This window comes from Artemia sp. Qi Xiang Cuo, chromosome 16 (genome assembly GCF_049724085.1).
Source record: "Artemia sp. Qi Xiang Cuo chromosome 16, ASM4972408v1, whole genome shotgun sequence".
NCBI lineage: Eukaryota > Metazoa > Arthropoda > Branchiopoda > Anostraca > Artemiidae > Artemia > Artemia sp. Qi Xiang Cuo.
The window spans coordinates 57,191,142-57,206,975 of record NC_142809.1 but is presented as its reverse complement, the minus strand read 5'-3'; the positions used below and the strand labels follow the sequence as shown (position 1 = coordinate 57,206,975).

General features: G+C 35.5%; 1 protein-coding gene across 1 annotated transcript in view; it reads right to left on the bottom strand.

Annotated features, from left to right (window-relative positions):
• cyst (rho guanine nucleotide exchange factor 18 cysts) overlaps positions 1 to 15,834 on the bottom strand; it is a 402,635-nt gene that overhangs the window by 29,018 nt on the left and 357,783 nt on the right. The window contains exons 17-21 of the mRNA XM_089102646.1: positions 15,660 to 15,783; positions 9,961 to 10,127; positions 5,187 to 5,299; positions 3,480 to 3,682; positions 2,523 to 2,709 (exon numbers count right to left, since the gene is read on the bottom strand). Coding sequence (XP_088958772.1) covers positions 2,523 to 2,709; positions 3,480 to 3,682; positions 5,187 to 5,299; positions 9,961 to 10,127; positions 15,660 to 15,783 — 794 coding nt within the window. The remainder of the gene's footprint in view (positions 1 to 2,522; positions 2,710 to 3,479; positions 3,683 to 5,186; positions 5,300 to 9,960; positions 10,128 to 15,659; positions 15,784 to 15,834) is intronic.

Sequence of the window (15,834 nt, the reverse complement as noted above, 5' to 3'; positions counted from 1 at the left end):
GGTCCTCGACAAAAAAAAAAATATTGCAAAAACGTAGGCATGCTGCAATGTGTTTGAGCAGCAGGAATGTAAGGATTTTTGAAACAAAAATTCGCGAAGAACGGAAGAAAACGAGGACAATTAACAGCCAGTGAAAAAATTGAAAAATTATGCAAACATTTCGGTCAAGACCTCCGCTTGACCGTCCTCAGTATAAAAATATAATAATATAATATAAAAACCAAACTAAAATTGAACGACCCTTTCCTAGTAACGGTGAAAGGGTAACTGAATAAAAGACACAAGTCTAAATGGCATTTCAGAAATTTCATTTTGCGTAAAGCACTCTTAAAGGCTGATCGCTTTCCAGTTTGACTATTATCGGATACTATTCGATTGCACAATCTTGTGTTTTTTATTCAGTTACCCTTTCACCGTTACTAGGAAAGGGTCGTCCAATTTTAGTTTTTTGTTTTGTTTTAAGGTTTGGTTTTTTATATTTTTATCAGTTTTATTCTGCACTGAGGACGGTCAAGCGGAGGTCTTGACCGAAATATTTGCACATTTTTTCAATTTTGTCACTGACTGTATATTGTCCTCGTTTTCTTCCTTTCTTCGCGATTTTTTGTTTTATCATGATTAGCCAGTGTGGTCTCAGAAATTATTTAAGGATTTTTAATATATAGTATTGGAAATGTGGGGCCAAGGGTCCTCCAGCAACCCCCATGCATCCTGCATCCTACTTTTTTAGCAGAAAGGTAGATATGCTGGAATAATTAGAGAAACAGAGTAGACCCACGGCTCCTTCAACTTTTCAGCGGAAAGGCTGGCAGGCTTTTTTCCACCAATAGCAAGGAAATTGCGGAAAGCATATTTTTGCCAATTGGAAATGAGAATTATGCTTTTAAATGCATACTTTAGTTCTGCGACTTCTGCATGAAATGGCTAGGATCCGCCACATACTTTTGCGCCAAGCAAGTTTCACCAAAGGAACAGAGAGGATGGTTCTTCAGGGGCATGCACCACTTTTCATACATTACGGAGCCATTTTCTGCGATTTATTATATGACAGAGTATGTATCTATATTCACTTTACACAAGCTATGAATTTCATATTTTACAATTAAAACGAACATAAAATACTAAAAAATGTCTAGGGCACGTTCTCCGGATGAATTAGAATTTAATTTTAGAATTAGGTCCTCCTACGCCTGGGGGCGCATAAGGCAGCAACAGTGGTTCGCCACGACGACCTGTCCTGAGCCTTCAACCATAGCTCCTCCAACGAGGACCTCGCCAGCTTCACCTCCTTGTTTAGCGACCTGCCAAGGGTCATTTTCGGTCTCCCTGATTTGCGGAGACCGGGGGGTGTCCAACACCATGCGTCGTGCGGCAGCCTTGCATCCCCCATTAGCACCATATGCCCCCAATACATCCATCGCCGCTTTCTAATGAGGTCAAGGATGGGGGTATGATTTGTCATACGATAAATTTCATCATTTCGTATTCTTTCCGTCCAATGTATATTTAGGATAGACCTTAGTCAATTATTGTCGAATGCCTGGAGTCGTCGTTCTAGCTGAGCAGTGATGCTTCAAGTTTCGCAGCCGTACGTAAGGACAGAGACCACATTGCTATTATAAATTTAAGCTTTAGCTTCTGGGAATATTCATTATTTCTCCAAAAATTTCTAAGGTAGCTGAAAGCAGACCCAGCCAATGTTATTCGGCACAGTATTTCTCTTTCGGAATTGGCATCTTGCGTAAGAATGCTGCCGGATACTTGAACTCTCTCACTTCCTCAATTTCCTCGTTGTTAACCAAAAGTCCTTCGGCTAAGTCAGGTATGACTGCATTCGACATTGATTTGGTCTTGTTAGCATTTATGTCCGACAGCATTTGCCATACGACCTAGTTCATTAATGTTGCGTTGCATACCTTCTGGGTCGTGGGTAATAAGTGCAACATCGTCAGCAAAATCACCATCATTAAGTTATTTCAGTGGATTTAATTGTAGACCGCCACTAAAACTGCATCCAGGGAGAACAAAATCTATCACTATGGCAAACAGTAATGGTGATAGAATGCAGCCCAAAAGAAGGAATTCAGATAGCCAAAGATTGTCCTTTTCGGCCAACCGTCTAGGGTTAAACGAAAAGCAGGTCATGCTCGGTTTGGGTGGGAGGATGTCGCAAAGAAAACTTTAAGAGAAATGGGAACTTCCTGGCAGGGTGTAAAGAGGGAGGCTTTGAATAGATAGGAGTGTAGAAGGAACTTGCGTAGCTGTGTAGGCCTCAGGCGGCTTGGTTCTTCGGTGAGTAGTAGTAGTTATTTTGTGTCTGAAGATCGATAAAAACCACAAAAAACAAAACCATACAAACACGTGCGGACTCAAGTAGACACAAAGTAAAATAATAGAGTAAATATGATATAAATAGTTTCTATAACCATTTAAAATAATAGCATCAATTAGACAAAACCATTTCAACTAGAATCAAGAGGCGTTTTTAGACTTCTAGAGTACTTTTACACAGAAAAACAAACCTTTTATTGCAGGTAAAGGTAAAGCAACCTCTTTAGCTGGGTAGTCAAAACCACCGAAGGTTTCTGCCCGTCGAGGGAGAAGTGGATTCTGGTAGGCTTCACTGGTTCGTTCACCAGCTGAGCTTACACTTCTTGAAAGACTTGTACAACCTGTTGAATATAAGGCACTAGCTAATTTCGTGGCTTCCTGAAAGAAAAGAAAATAGTGATTACTAAATAGAAAATAGATTACTAAATAGAAAGAAAAGAAAATAGTGAAAATAGGGCCCACGTTAGAGATAAGATTATAGGGAAGGAGGTTCCGCTATAGAGATTTATCGTCGAAGAAAAACTTTTACAGAAACTGTACTCTTAAATAGTTTACTCTGTTTTTGTGTGTTTGTTTTTTTTTTGTTTTTTTTTAACAGGAAATATCCTTAGAAATGCAAATCCAAAATAAGAAACGGTAAGGGACTACGACTCATGAGTCAGGATAAACAATTATATTATTTCTTATTGTATTCATTTTTCAGAGTGTAAAAAAGCAACAACTGTACCTAAAATAGTAAGAGATCACTTTTTATAACGTTTATATGATATAATTTATAAGGTAAAATTCGATTCAATCTGGCGTCTCTTCTCTCTCACGAAAGGATGAGCATGGCCTCCTCTGTCTGGGCTCACATAATGTGGCCCCTCTTCTATGTCAGGACTGGACAAAACACATAGCTTATGATCGTACTTTCATTCCTTTTTACTTAAAGCATGAAATTCAAACATATCAGTATTTTTAAAATATAAATTTCTCTATAGCATAGTGTTACACATTTCAAAATAAACTTTACGTTTTATCCTTTTATGCTTCTTCTTGAAGGTCACCTTTAATTTAGAACAAAATTTTGAAATTTAACCAAGGACACTAGAAATAAAATTTTGAATTTTTGGGAAGGACAACCCTAAGACAATATAATACAATACCTTTAATGTAGTGAGCAACGTCTCCCTCATAACGTGGTTATCTACATTATCACCAACTAGATGAGTATACCGAATAGGTTCTTGTATAGGACAACTGCTATCATCTAAAGGATTTGGGTTAGCAACCTCCACAAGATCCGCAAGAAGTCGAACCTTTTCTTCAAGAATAACAGCAAGATCGACGTCTTTGAGACGTAAGGCACCTATAACACAAAAACACGATCAGTGGAATTTTCGAATTTACTTATTTTGTGAACTAAAGTATATACCGTGTTGCCATGGAAACATGTTGACCCGCAAATGACTTGGGAAAAAATTATGGAGAAAATAATCAATAGCGTTACTATTTGTCGGAAAGTTATTATGCCTGCATTTGCGTACCCTTCAGTTAATTGGCCTCCACGTGAGCTTTAGCTGACCCACACTTCTACACAGTCTAGAGAGGGTTTACATCTAGGTAAGCTGAAGCGGATCGTCTTAACTTTTGGCCTTTGTTGTAGCACTAAGCTACCATAATAGTTCCGCTCAACACAGTGTCATTTAGCAGATAAAAAAGTAAAATTCAGGCCAACATTTTCCAGCAGTAAATCCAGGATGAAATAATCTCTCCTTCTAATAGTTGCGGAATAAATGCGAAACAAGTTAGACTAATGGAGGGCACACGAAACATTTCTCCACAGTATATAGAGCATATTCTCCACAGTATATGGAGAGTTTTCAATTTATTTTCTTAGCTATTTACCATCTAAATTTCATTCTTTGCATAAGTGAATCTTTTTTTACTATATATGTATTTGGCCTTAGGTGGAGAGGAAGAGCAATTAGTCACTTGGCCTTGGCCTTAGGTTGGCCTTAGGTGGAGAGGAAGAGGGTTATGAAGGCTCTGGAATCCCTTGGTGGAGACAAATTTCAGCTACATTTCTTTACAGCAGAAAAAGAAAAAGTTTTTAAGTATTTTAAACACAAGTGGATTTAAGAAGTTAATAAAAATAAGAGGGGTCAAGTGTCCTGAAAGTTTCAGCAATTGCATTCAGTAATTCGGACTAGGCTGTTTCTGAAACCAACAGAGAAAATGCGCATATTTTCGCAAAGGGGGGGGAGAGCTCAAACTTAATTTTCTTAATACAACCAATGAGTGTAAGCATAAGAAACAAACTTTTTTTTCGACATTTCGCAGTCTCAAGACAAGGCTACCACCCCCGTAGAATACGGGGGTGGTAGCCTGCAAAATTACAATTTCACAATTTTAGCATGTATTGTAAAATAATACGCCCAGTGGACAAAGAAGAAAATTTTTCCCAGAAGAAAATATAAAATTTATGTGAGAGAGAATCGCAAAGAAAGAAAAATAAAATGAAACTCAAAACGGAACTTTTTGATATTTCACTATAAACTAAGGTTTCTAATACCCAACCTCCACAGATAAAAGAATTTTCTGGATGTCTTCAACTATTTCAGCAAAATCCTAACTACATTTTCTATCAACTTCCCCGCGTTCCACAAATTGACAGAATTGAATTGAAAAGGGCGGAGATAGGCGACCGCAAATTGACAAAATTGACAGTTGAAACTGGCGGACTTAAGAAATCACACAAGATTAGTGAAGTTAGAAGAGAGAACGCAGTTTTTAATGGAGAATCCTGATAAAATCGAGGAAACGACTATGTTCTTGACCTTTGCAATATCTTTACTAGAAAGTATACTTACTAACAACTTGTCGAATTCTAACTGTTCTTGCTTCCTGTACTTTTCTCTCTTCTTCGCTTTCAGCAATTAGCTTATTGACCTCTTCTTGTTCACGGCGACGCTCAATAGCTAATCTGAAACAATTTATAGATAAAAAAAGGAAAAGAAATATCCATACTAGAGAATAAAAAAAAAGTTTTAACAGAGGCAGAACTATCTGCGTTCAATAAATTTATCGTATGAACTAAGAAGCCTAATTCGCATTGATTTAAAAACCAACCGGGTAAATAAGTTAACCGGGTATAAGTAATTCGCATTGATTAAGAAACCAAACCGGGTATAAGTACGGGTTCAAAATAGATAGTATCAAATAAGAAATACCTATACTATAGAACAAAAAGTTAAAATTTCAGATAAAAGAACTGCACATAAACAATAAAAATTAACTACTTAGGGTCATACACCACATTAAAAGCATTTCCGAGTCTCAGGCTTTCTGTCTTGTCGGCTGACTGTCTCAAAGACAAAGCGACCATTAGCGAATTCTCTCAGAGGACTACCAATCATCGAGAGCTATTGGGAATCTGTGGTTGGACTGTTAAATTTGTTGATTTTTGAAGTAGCCAGCACCACAGGGATATTCCAATGCAGCCCTATCGCTCAGACAATATTTCCTTTAAGCTAATTTTTAGAGTTTTCCTAGTAGGTATGCTAAAATATTTTTAGGAACTATTCTTCCCAGACCTTTAAAAAGAAATTCTACTCCGTTGGATTAAAAAAAAAACAACTAAATTCACACTTTCTGATGACGTAGGTTTGATTGAAACTGAATATCTCTTTCTCCGTATCAAAATCAGAGAAATTAAATAGTTTTTTCTGACGTTTCCGTAAAAATGGGTGTCAGCTTTTATTTTTTTATTTTTTATTGAGATCTCTTACCCAAGCTCTAAAATTTAAGGCAAGATCACTAATTCTAGATAGTTTGGCCATACAAATTAAAAAAGTTTATAATGAGCGAGATAGGGCGAAGCTTTAAGGCACAACATGGCCTAATAGCCTTATTAAAAATCGACTTATACACTGACAAGGTAGATAAGTTTGACAAAAAGTGGTAAATTTTATTAAACGACATCGATATGTTAATTCCAACTAGCGTATTTGTTGAAAGCAAGACGCTCTGGCTTCAAAAAAAAAACAAAAAAAACAAAAAAAAACGAATATCTGTCTAAAAAGTATGCCGTTAGTTTTATTATTGTTGATTTATTACTCTCAATCTGAAAAAAAACAAGAATATGGAACATGAAAAGGCCGAAATACATTAATAAAATCAAAATATTTAAGTGCAGTTAGCCTCAATGATGGCATTTGTTGAAAGAAATACTACTTTCAACAGCTAAGATAGGGCCCGTAAACTCGTACGCAATTCATCTATTATGATATCATCTATTTCAAAGGATAGTAGATGGCAGGCAAGGTTACTTCGGGCAAGGATACTTTTTGTGACCGTCCTCTCAGTCGCGTACAAATCCTCAATAAGTGAATTAGAGCTAGCAGCTGAGGAATTGAATCGTATAGCCGGGAGAGCAGAGAATGATCGAAACACATCATTTTCAACGAGCAATCCAGGCCAGGTTCCGAGATGGTTTATAGATTATGCTGATAATTTGAGTGTCTTACATGAAAATGCAAGCAAAATGAATGATTTTTGGGAGGTTTTGAGGGTTCAGAGCGCAAAAATAGGTTTGAAAATTAATATTGAGAAGACCAAGTCAATTAGACTGGGAATGAGTGGAAGGTGAAGAGGTGATGTTGAGTAACGAAAAGACAGATCAAGTGGATAGCTTCACTTACCTAGGTAGTGTTATTAGCAAAAATGGTGGACACAGCGAAGATGTTAAAAGTAGAACAGCCAAGGCCCAGGATATTTTTTCACAGTTGAAAAAAAGTTTGGAAGAATATGAATATAAGTCTGCGGACCAAAATTAGATTGTTAGAAGATACAAGTGACAGTTGTCAAGTTTGGTTCTGAAACGTGGGCATTCCAAAAGACCGAGGCGTATTTGTATGATCTTATCCAGATGAACTGCCTACGGATTTTTTTTTGGGTACCGTCTGACTGACCGCATTTTAAACAGTAAGCTGTACGAAAAATAAGGTTCTACTCTGCTTTCTAGGACTACAACGAGGGAAAGGCTGAGATGGCTAGGACAAGTTCCGCAAATGGAGAAGAACGGATTTCTGAAGATCGTCGTTTTCGGCCAGCCATCTAGGGTTGAAAAAAGCGGGTCAAACGGAAAAAGAAGAAGTCCTAAGGAAAGATTTAAGGGAAATTAAAGCTTCTTGGGAGAGTGTAAAGAAGGAGGCTTTGAATATATTGGGATGAAGGAGCGGCCTGCGTAGTTGTGCTGGCATCAGGCGGCTTTGGACTGCAGCGAGTTGTTAGCAGTAGTAGTAGTAGTAGTAACAGTACTGTGCATATCGCATACCAAGCTTTCAAACAAATATATCTATCTATCTATATTGTCGGTTGAGAGAAACAGTCAGATGGGGCTATTTGTTTTGGCAGCTCTAAAAAACTAAAATTATTGAGAGAAGTAGGATGTTTCATTACAGAGATGAAGCTACTGAAGGCTGAAGTTATTGAACAACTATAGGGATCAAACCTCGATCGCTACCGTTTTCCTCATTTTTGATTTGCCTTAAGAGCCAAATTCATGAAAACGCAACGACAGGAGGTTAATGATGTATCAGCAAGAGAAAGTAGGTACAAATTATAAGAAAAAATAGGCCAGTTTTAATTTGACACGTAAGTTTCCCATACACATTTCCTGCGAATATTTTTTATAGAAACACAAGCTGTCTGGACACAATAAAAAGTGGTTGGTTGTTCTATATTAGATTAGACGCGGTGAGATAAGGTTGGTTGCTTCCTACGACACACCTGAATTGAAGATGACAGGTGAGGCGGAAAAAAACCCCTGGTCCTGCTGTTAGTAGAAGTAAGTACGTAAAGTTATACAGGGTGAGGTAAAAAAAAGCAACACCTGGTACTGTTGCAAATACAAATAAGTAAGTAAGGTTAGTGCTGTTAGGATGCTCCATTAAATCTTGTAACTATGCTGTTCTTTTTCAATTTTAATCTTTCTTTGTTATTTTATTTATTTTAGATTTGCTATTCTTTAAATAGTTTCTTAACTTGAATTTTTTAGATGGCCTTGTAAGGTTGTAAACAAATTTATCGATCTAATCCACATTGTCTGCTGAGAAACATGGTGGGATTTGATTAGTTGCTGTACGATTATGAACACCGTGAAAAAAGAAAAGAAAAAAAGAGATTATGCTATTTGATTGCAAGGCTGAAAGGCAATAACGTCTAGATAGTATCATTTAGAGCAGGTTCCCGCACTGCCTTCTTCTTTTTTAAGTATGCCTCACAGCACATGCTTTGTTAAATCATCAACTAGAGAGTAATATTAGAACAAACTAATTAAAAATGTTCTGTTTTCCTAGTACTTTCTTAAAATTAAGCTTCGAATCAATTTACATACTTAAAATTCCCCCAAAGCGGCACGTATATACAAACTTCCCATCTAGCTAGCAATTTCGAGGTCATAACCACAGGGGATTTCCCTAGAAGAATATCATAAAAAGCTCCCAGCTCTATAATGGCTGATTAATAACGTTTTCACACCCGTAATAGAGGGAATCTAAATAAATTCTAATATAAAATCTAATCTAAATAAATTTTATGCCGAGAGACAAAGATATTTGCAAGGATAAAGGGGGGGGGGGACACATTTAGTGAAATCAAGGAGTAAAATTTCACCTGTACGGTGATTTAAATGTTACCAAAACCTCATTCAAATGTTAAAGTTGTGTCATATTAATAATTCGGAGTGTACTTCAGCTGACACTGAGCTCTACCTTGGGTGAAGTCTTACATCTATCTTTATTAAAGGTAGCAGACTTTTGCCACCATCACATATCGAAACACTAAAATTTTTTCCAGTTTTCCTGTTTTTCGTATTATTTACCTGTTGTTTTTTTATGTAGACAGTATTTTATAATAATTTTTACATTTGAACTGCTACCCAGTGTCTTTTAACAAACAAACTAATTACAATACAGAAAGAAAATACTCCTCTAGACCTGGAATCGTACACCGAAAATATATGCAGTCTTTTAAGATTTAACTGATTTTTTAATTCAGTCATTTTACAGCATTTTGATATGCGTTCAATAAAACAATGACGTTTAAGGATAATTCACAAACGGATCCATATCACACAAGCAACAGAAGCAAGAAACCCCACTGACGCGATAGATGGAGGGGGATGGGGGTGGGGATAGGCCTACTCATTTAGTAAGGATTCTATTTCAGGAGGACCCGAAAAATTCAGTGTTGAAAATGCTCTTTTACAGTCATTATATATTGAAATCTTGTTTATATCCAATTCAATGAGACACCTGAAACTACTTTCTTCACCCCCTCGCCACTTAAACCTCGGTAACAATAGATTAGCCTTGTTGGAAAAAATCTCGAAAAGGCGATACGTTATGCTAGCGTTAGTTAACCATTCGAATCGTGCCATATTACCACTTAAGGAGTTGCATGACAGAGGAAACTTTTCCAATCAGGTTCGTGATGGCAAATAATTATTGTTGACCAATCAGAAAACAGTTTACACGCGTCAAATCAGTCATGCAAGTCCGTAATCAGTAATAAATAGCGGCCTTGACAGAAAAGGAAAAATATCAAATAACAAATTGTAAATTTTGGACGCTTGAAAAATACCTTATAGAGTCAATCCAGTTTTTCTTATCTCTAGGCAACTGGATTTGAAGCTCGTATATTTCTGGTTCTAATAAATCCGAAGATATTAGGTAAATACCTCTAGAATCGAAACCGGCCTTGTCACGTACAAGCAGCTTTTCTAGACTTATTACCCCCGGCTTGCCATCCTAGAGAAAATAAAAGAAAGCAATTTAAAATGTCAATCAAATGTCGAACATAAAATTGTTAATAAAATAATGACATTTAATCTAGACTTTTCTAGACTTATTACTCCCGGCTTGCCATCCTATAGGAAATAAAAGAAAGCAATTTAAAATGTCAATCAAATGTCGAACATAAAATTGTCAATAAAATAATGACATTTAATCTAGACTTTTCTAGACGTATTACTCCCGGCTTGCCATCCTAAAGGAAATAAAAGAAAGCAATTTAAAATGTCAATCAAATGTCGAACATAAAATTGTCAATAAAATAATGACATTTAATCTAGACTTTTCTAGACTTATTACTCCCGGCTTGCCATCCTAGAGGAAATAAAAGAAAACAATTTAAAATGTCAATCAAATGTCGAACATAAAGTTTTTAATAAAATAAAGACATTTAATCTAGACTTTTCTAGACTTATTACTCCCGGCTTGCCGTTCTAGAGGAAATAAAAGAAAGCAATTTAAAATGTCAGTCAAATTTCGAACATAAAATTGTTAACAAAATAATGACATTTAATCACTAGATAACAAATAAAATGAATAAAATGGAGTGTACATATTCATCCACAGTTCACATAGCTGGGTTTTCGGGCCTAGTATTTCCGTTATACGTTAGTTTTCATGCGTTTTTTTTTTACTTTATTGCGTTCTGTATATTTTTTTTAGATTTCATACGATCGTTTTTGTCGCAAGCTCATTCACCACGTGACGGTTCACCAGCTGCGTTGGAATGTTTTACCTTGAAACAAAAACACCGGAATTACAATATAATTAATTCATAATAGAAGCACCAGAAACATAATTTTTTTTCTTTTTTACCGAATTTCATGTTTTCGTCTTTAATGTTCGTCTTTCCAAGAGACCAACATAAAAAAGCCTCTTCCCCTCCCCCCAAGGGACACATCTTATTTCTATTCACTACTGAAAACCGTGATTTTTTTTATATTTTTCGCTCGGTTGTTTCCAAGATTATGAAGTTTTTATGGCAGTTATACATATTCGTTGAACGTGATAATAAATACGTAAACTAATTAGATCAATTTGACAAAGCTTATCGCCCGTAAGAATTCAAACACGAACAACAAGTAGCTTCGGCTTCAATAAGCAAAATTTTTTCCCCGTTTTTCAGCCAGATTTTTTTTTTTTAGTTTGGCAACCGCTATTACCAAGGCCGTATCCAGGGGGGGGGGGTTTGAACCCCCCCCCCCTCGTCAATATATTTTTCAAACTGGTAAAATCGTAACAAGAATGAATATAAAAAAAATTTTTATGCGTTTTTTTGTGCTTACTAACTTTACCTCAACTATTCTACAATAAAATTACTTATTAATTACATGTGTTTGTTTGTTAACCTTAAGGAAACTAAAAGTTTCATCTTTGATCTAAAGAAAACCTATTAGCTAGCAAATCTTACAAGCTTTCCCGTGATAATTCACTCTAAGTTTTCAATGCTATGATAGTAACAGTTTTTAAAATTTTCTTCGTTGTTTTAAATCTCGAATATGTAGCACTCAATTAGAGTTTAGTACCCATATTTCGTGGATTTGACTTACTGCCACCGATAACAGATAGTAATAAGTCAAATATTGACGGCGGAAAACACTGATGGTGGAAAGGTGACAACACGTAAATTTCATATATATAGTATTTTACATAAATTTCGTCATCCACGTGTCTTGAATTTGACTTATTGGCACCAACGATTTGATTTTAATTGTCATCGTGGATTACATTTGTTGGTAACAGCGATCTGATTTGTTGATTGCCAATCAGAGCCACTCAAAAGTGTCTATACAGTCCCGACATGTTGTGCAATTATCTGCCCCCCTTAGAACAGTTAATACCACATTGTTGGGTCCATTGCGGTTTTCGAGTTATACAACTGCCATACTTTATATCAATTTATTGGAATATCTTTATTGGAACACACTTTATTGGAATATCATTTTGAGTTGTATATGTTTTCAATGCTTTATTTTAAGAGGGAGGACTCAACACTTCTGGCAAACAAATCTCTAGATAAGCTCATATCTTTAAGTTAATGCGTTTAGGGATGAGAGGGGTAAAAAAAAATCAATACTTTTTTCAAACATTTTGGGAAAGAACTTGGCTGCGTACAAATTTACGTATTAAAATTGCATATAACTAGATTGACCATTTCCCCAATAGAATCTGCAGCCTAATGGTTATGAAGAACTAGGCATCGTTGACAACTTTTGGCTGTAACCTTTTAAACAGTTCAGTCTGTTTCTTTGCTTGAGCACAGTTGGGGCTGGGGTGAGCTAATCAACCACAGATAACCAATGTACAAGCAAGAGCGAAGAACTATTTTCTCACAGCCTACGTTGAAACTCCCAAGTAAGTTTACCCTTTTAACATAGGCTATACAAATTATTACAATTATATAAAGTATTATATAATTTAAATACTTTATATAATATAATACCACCTTATATTATAATATAATACCACCAACGAGATTCCAGAATTGTGTTATAGAATTATCTTGAGAAAATTACTGACTGTAATGATAACCTCTAAAATAAGGCCTAAAGCGTTTAAAGTATGTCTCTTCTCTTTGGTGTTTGGTGGATATGATTTTTTTTATAATTTGACTTTTCTTCTTGTTTTTCTCTCTCTTCTTCATCCTCTTATGCTGTTTTCTTAAATGTTTTAGTTGCTTATTCCATTTTTCGCTGAAGGTTTCTAGATGTAAAACCAGAATGTTCTAGGTTATCTATTTTAGTCGATGTCTTTTTTTTAGAGTAAAAAGGACATGAAAATAGAAATACTTTTGCCCATGGATTCATCTTTGGTTTATTCACACTACCTGAAAATTTTTAATATTTTTCTTTGGTTGTTTCAAAATTACTAAATTTGTCAGAAAATACCGTATTTCATCAGCATTGCCAAGTTGAACCGCAATAATCAATAAGAAAAACTAGTTAGCGAAGTTTGGCAACACTTTTTGTCCGTAAAAATTCAAACATTATAAATTTACTGGTTCCCAAGGCCACCTAAACCTTTAAAGGAAGCTACATATTCTTAGGATGCTTGTAGGTGCCATTTGTTGCTTAGCATGTTTTTTTTTGCTGCTTTTTAATCCATATTTCGTTTTTAATTTGGCAATTGCTACTATGAAAAACTGCAGAACTGCCTGTGGAGGTCATTTTCATTACTAATTAAATTCCCAATTTTTATTAACTTTGAAAGATACACGTGGCTGTGTAGATCCAATTCAAACAATCAGGTTTCATTTTTACTGTTTCTAATCCTTTTATTACATTTTTACTATTTCTGAACATTTTGCTCGTTGTTATAGCCTAACTTAATTTTTTCATAAAACTTGTGAATTCAGGTAAGTTTTTTCGGGGCCTTTAAACTTTCTGGTGAAGAAAAATTATGGCGATGCTTCACCATAGTCAGTTTTTATTGAAGCATATACATCCGTACGACCCGCCGTGCCTACGGACTCCTTGTTGGCAGTATATTGTTGCTTATCCGTTTTTTTACTTGCGCGCATTTATGGTGTTTTTGTTATTCCACATGTTCTATCGCTATCTCCCTTATAGCCCATCCTATTGGAAGGGGATAAAAGAAGGAAGGGGGTACCTTTTAAATATCCCGCCCTGGGCCAGATATTAAAAAGTAACAGAAAATGTGGAGCTACAGATGCTCTAAATACCGTTATTGAAAGACAAATTTTTTGTTAGAAGTTCGCTGTATCTGAACCGTGATTATACGTGTTGTTTTCTTAAAGTACATTTTATCTGTTCTGTTTCGGTTGATTCGCTGGAGCCAGTTTATTTCTCAGGGAGGGGCCAAATGTAGACTTTGCCGCCCCTGGCCAATACTGTAAATATTAGAATTTTTGCCCAAAAATTCATGCTTGTTTTGCCACACGGGGCTCTTGCCCCCTTTAGCCCCCATCCTAGATCTGGCTCTGTATATCGTGCTACATTTCTTTTTATTTTATTTTTTATTTATTATAACACTGTTCATCCACTGTTGTTTAAAAACGCAAAACAAATCTCATTCATTCAAATTTAAGCTAGAAAACTTCATATCTTAATTGAAGTTTTTTCTCCCTTTTCCATGAAGGGTAAAAACATATCTATCAAACACTTAACTATTGTATGGGCACGTAAACCCAAAGAAAATTTACATCCAAATTTACTCTACTAAGTGTGTGAGCAAACCGTTATCATTCAATACTCTTCAAACAGGAAATTCTATCTTCAATTTTCCAGCATAATAACAGTCTCCGCAGAAAAAGAATCAGCGTAAGACAAAACATTCTGCTTGATTAGAACTTAAAAAAAAAAGAATATTTAAGTCGAGCCATGCCTCACCTCATTTCACCTGATCTAAGAAGGGGAGATAACAACCTAGCCCTAACCTTAAAAGTAATAGACAGCTTTCTTCCATCTTTAATTTTCCATTGAAATATCAATATAGAAAAACGAAAAAAACGACATTCAACGGAAAGAAAGTCGAGCCATGCCTCACCTCATTTGATCTGAACCAAGATCAGGTCCATGACCTGATCCAATAGCAACCTAGCCTCAACCTTAAAAGTAATATACACCCTTCTTCCATCTTCCGTTTTCCATTGAAATATCAATATAGAAAAAGAAAAAACAAAACAAAAAAAAAACAACATTCAACGGAAAGAAACCAAGTTCAACACTAATCCAGCACCATCTCCACTTGGTCTCCCCTTGCAATAGTCACCACTTGCAAAAATATCACAGACAAAAAAAAAATACAAAAGATAGCAAAATGATAAAAGTAGGGAAGCAAATAAATATAGCAAAAATAGCGACGCGACTGCGAAAAAGATAAAAAAAAAAACATAAAAAAAATCAGCAAAAGATTAAAAGACATTCTACGACAGATGCCACTGTTGGACGCTCAGTTTGATGAAAATTAGATTGTCCTTTTAAGCAACTGAATTTAAATTATTATCTTTAAACAAAGCAAAGCATTATATTTAATTCTATAAATTCAAAAATGATCCACTTTTGGTTTGATTTACAGTCACTCTGAGATGACCTCTACACTTTTTTCTCTACTATTTCTTCCTCTTTTTTTGGACTTTGCTGCTCTTTTTCCTGATTTGCTCTTTTTTGTCTTCTGCCTCTACTCTTTTTTTCTATGCCATTTATTCCTCCTCTTTTTTGGACTTTGCTGCTCGTTTTCCTGATTTGCTCTTTTTTTGTCTGAAGATGTATTTCTTTATAGTGTTATATTTACGTTCTATATGTTAAGCTGACACACCGAGCTCTACTCACCGTTGGCTGAAGTGGAAATTTTGTTAGAACTATTTGTATGAATAAAGACTCCATACAGTGCCTAAGTTTTTAGGAGCAGAACTACATTCAACCAACATATTTTATGAAAGAAAAAAATAAACTTCATAAACAAGACTTACAATTATAGATCATAAATTTGGAATGAACTATAAGCTAGGAGCAGCAATAGAACTTTTACCTGAGCGAAGAAATGAAATTTTTGATTATTTTCCTGCAAAAAGAAAATAACATCTGAGAGAACAACAACTGTGGCAACTTGGACTTTCCCACGAGCGTTACTCAACACAGCCACACCTTCAAACCTAAAAAAAGGGAAGAATAGATTAATAACGGACTTATTACGAGCTATATGT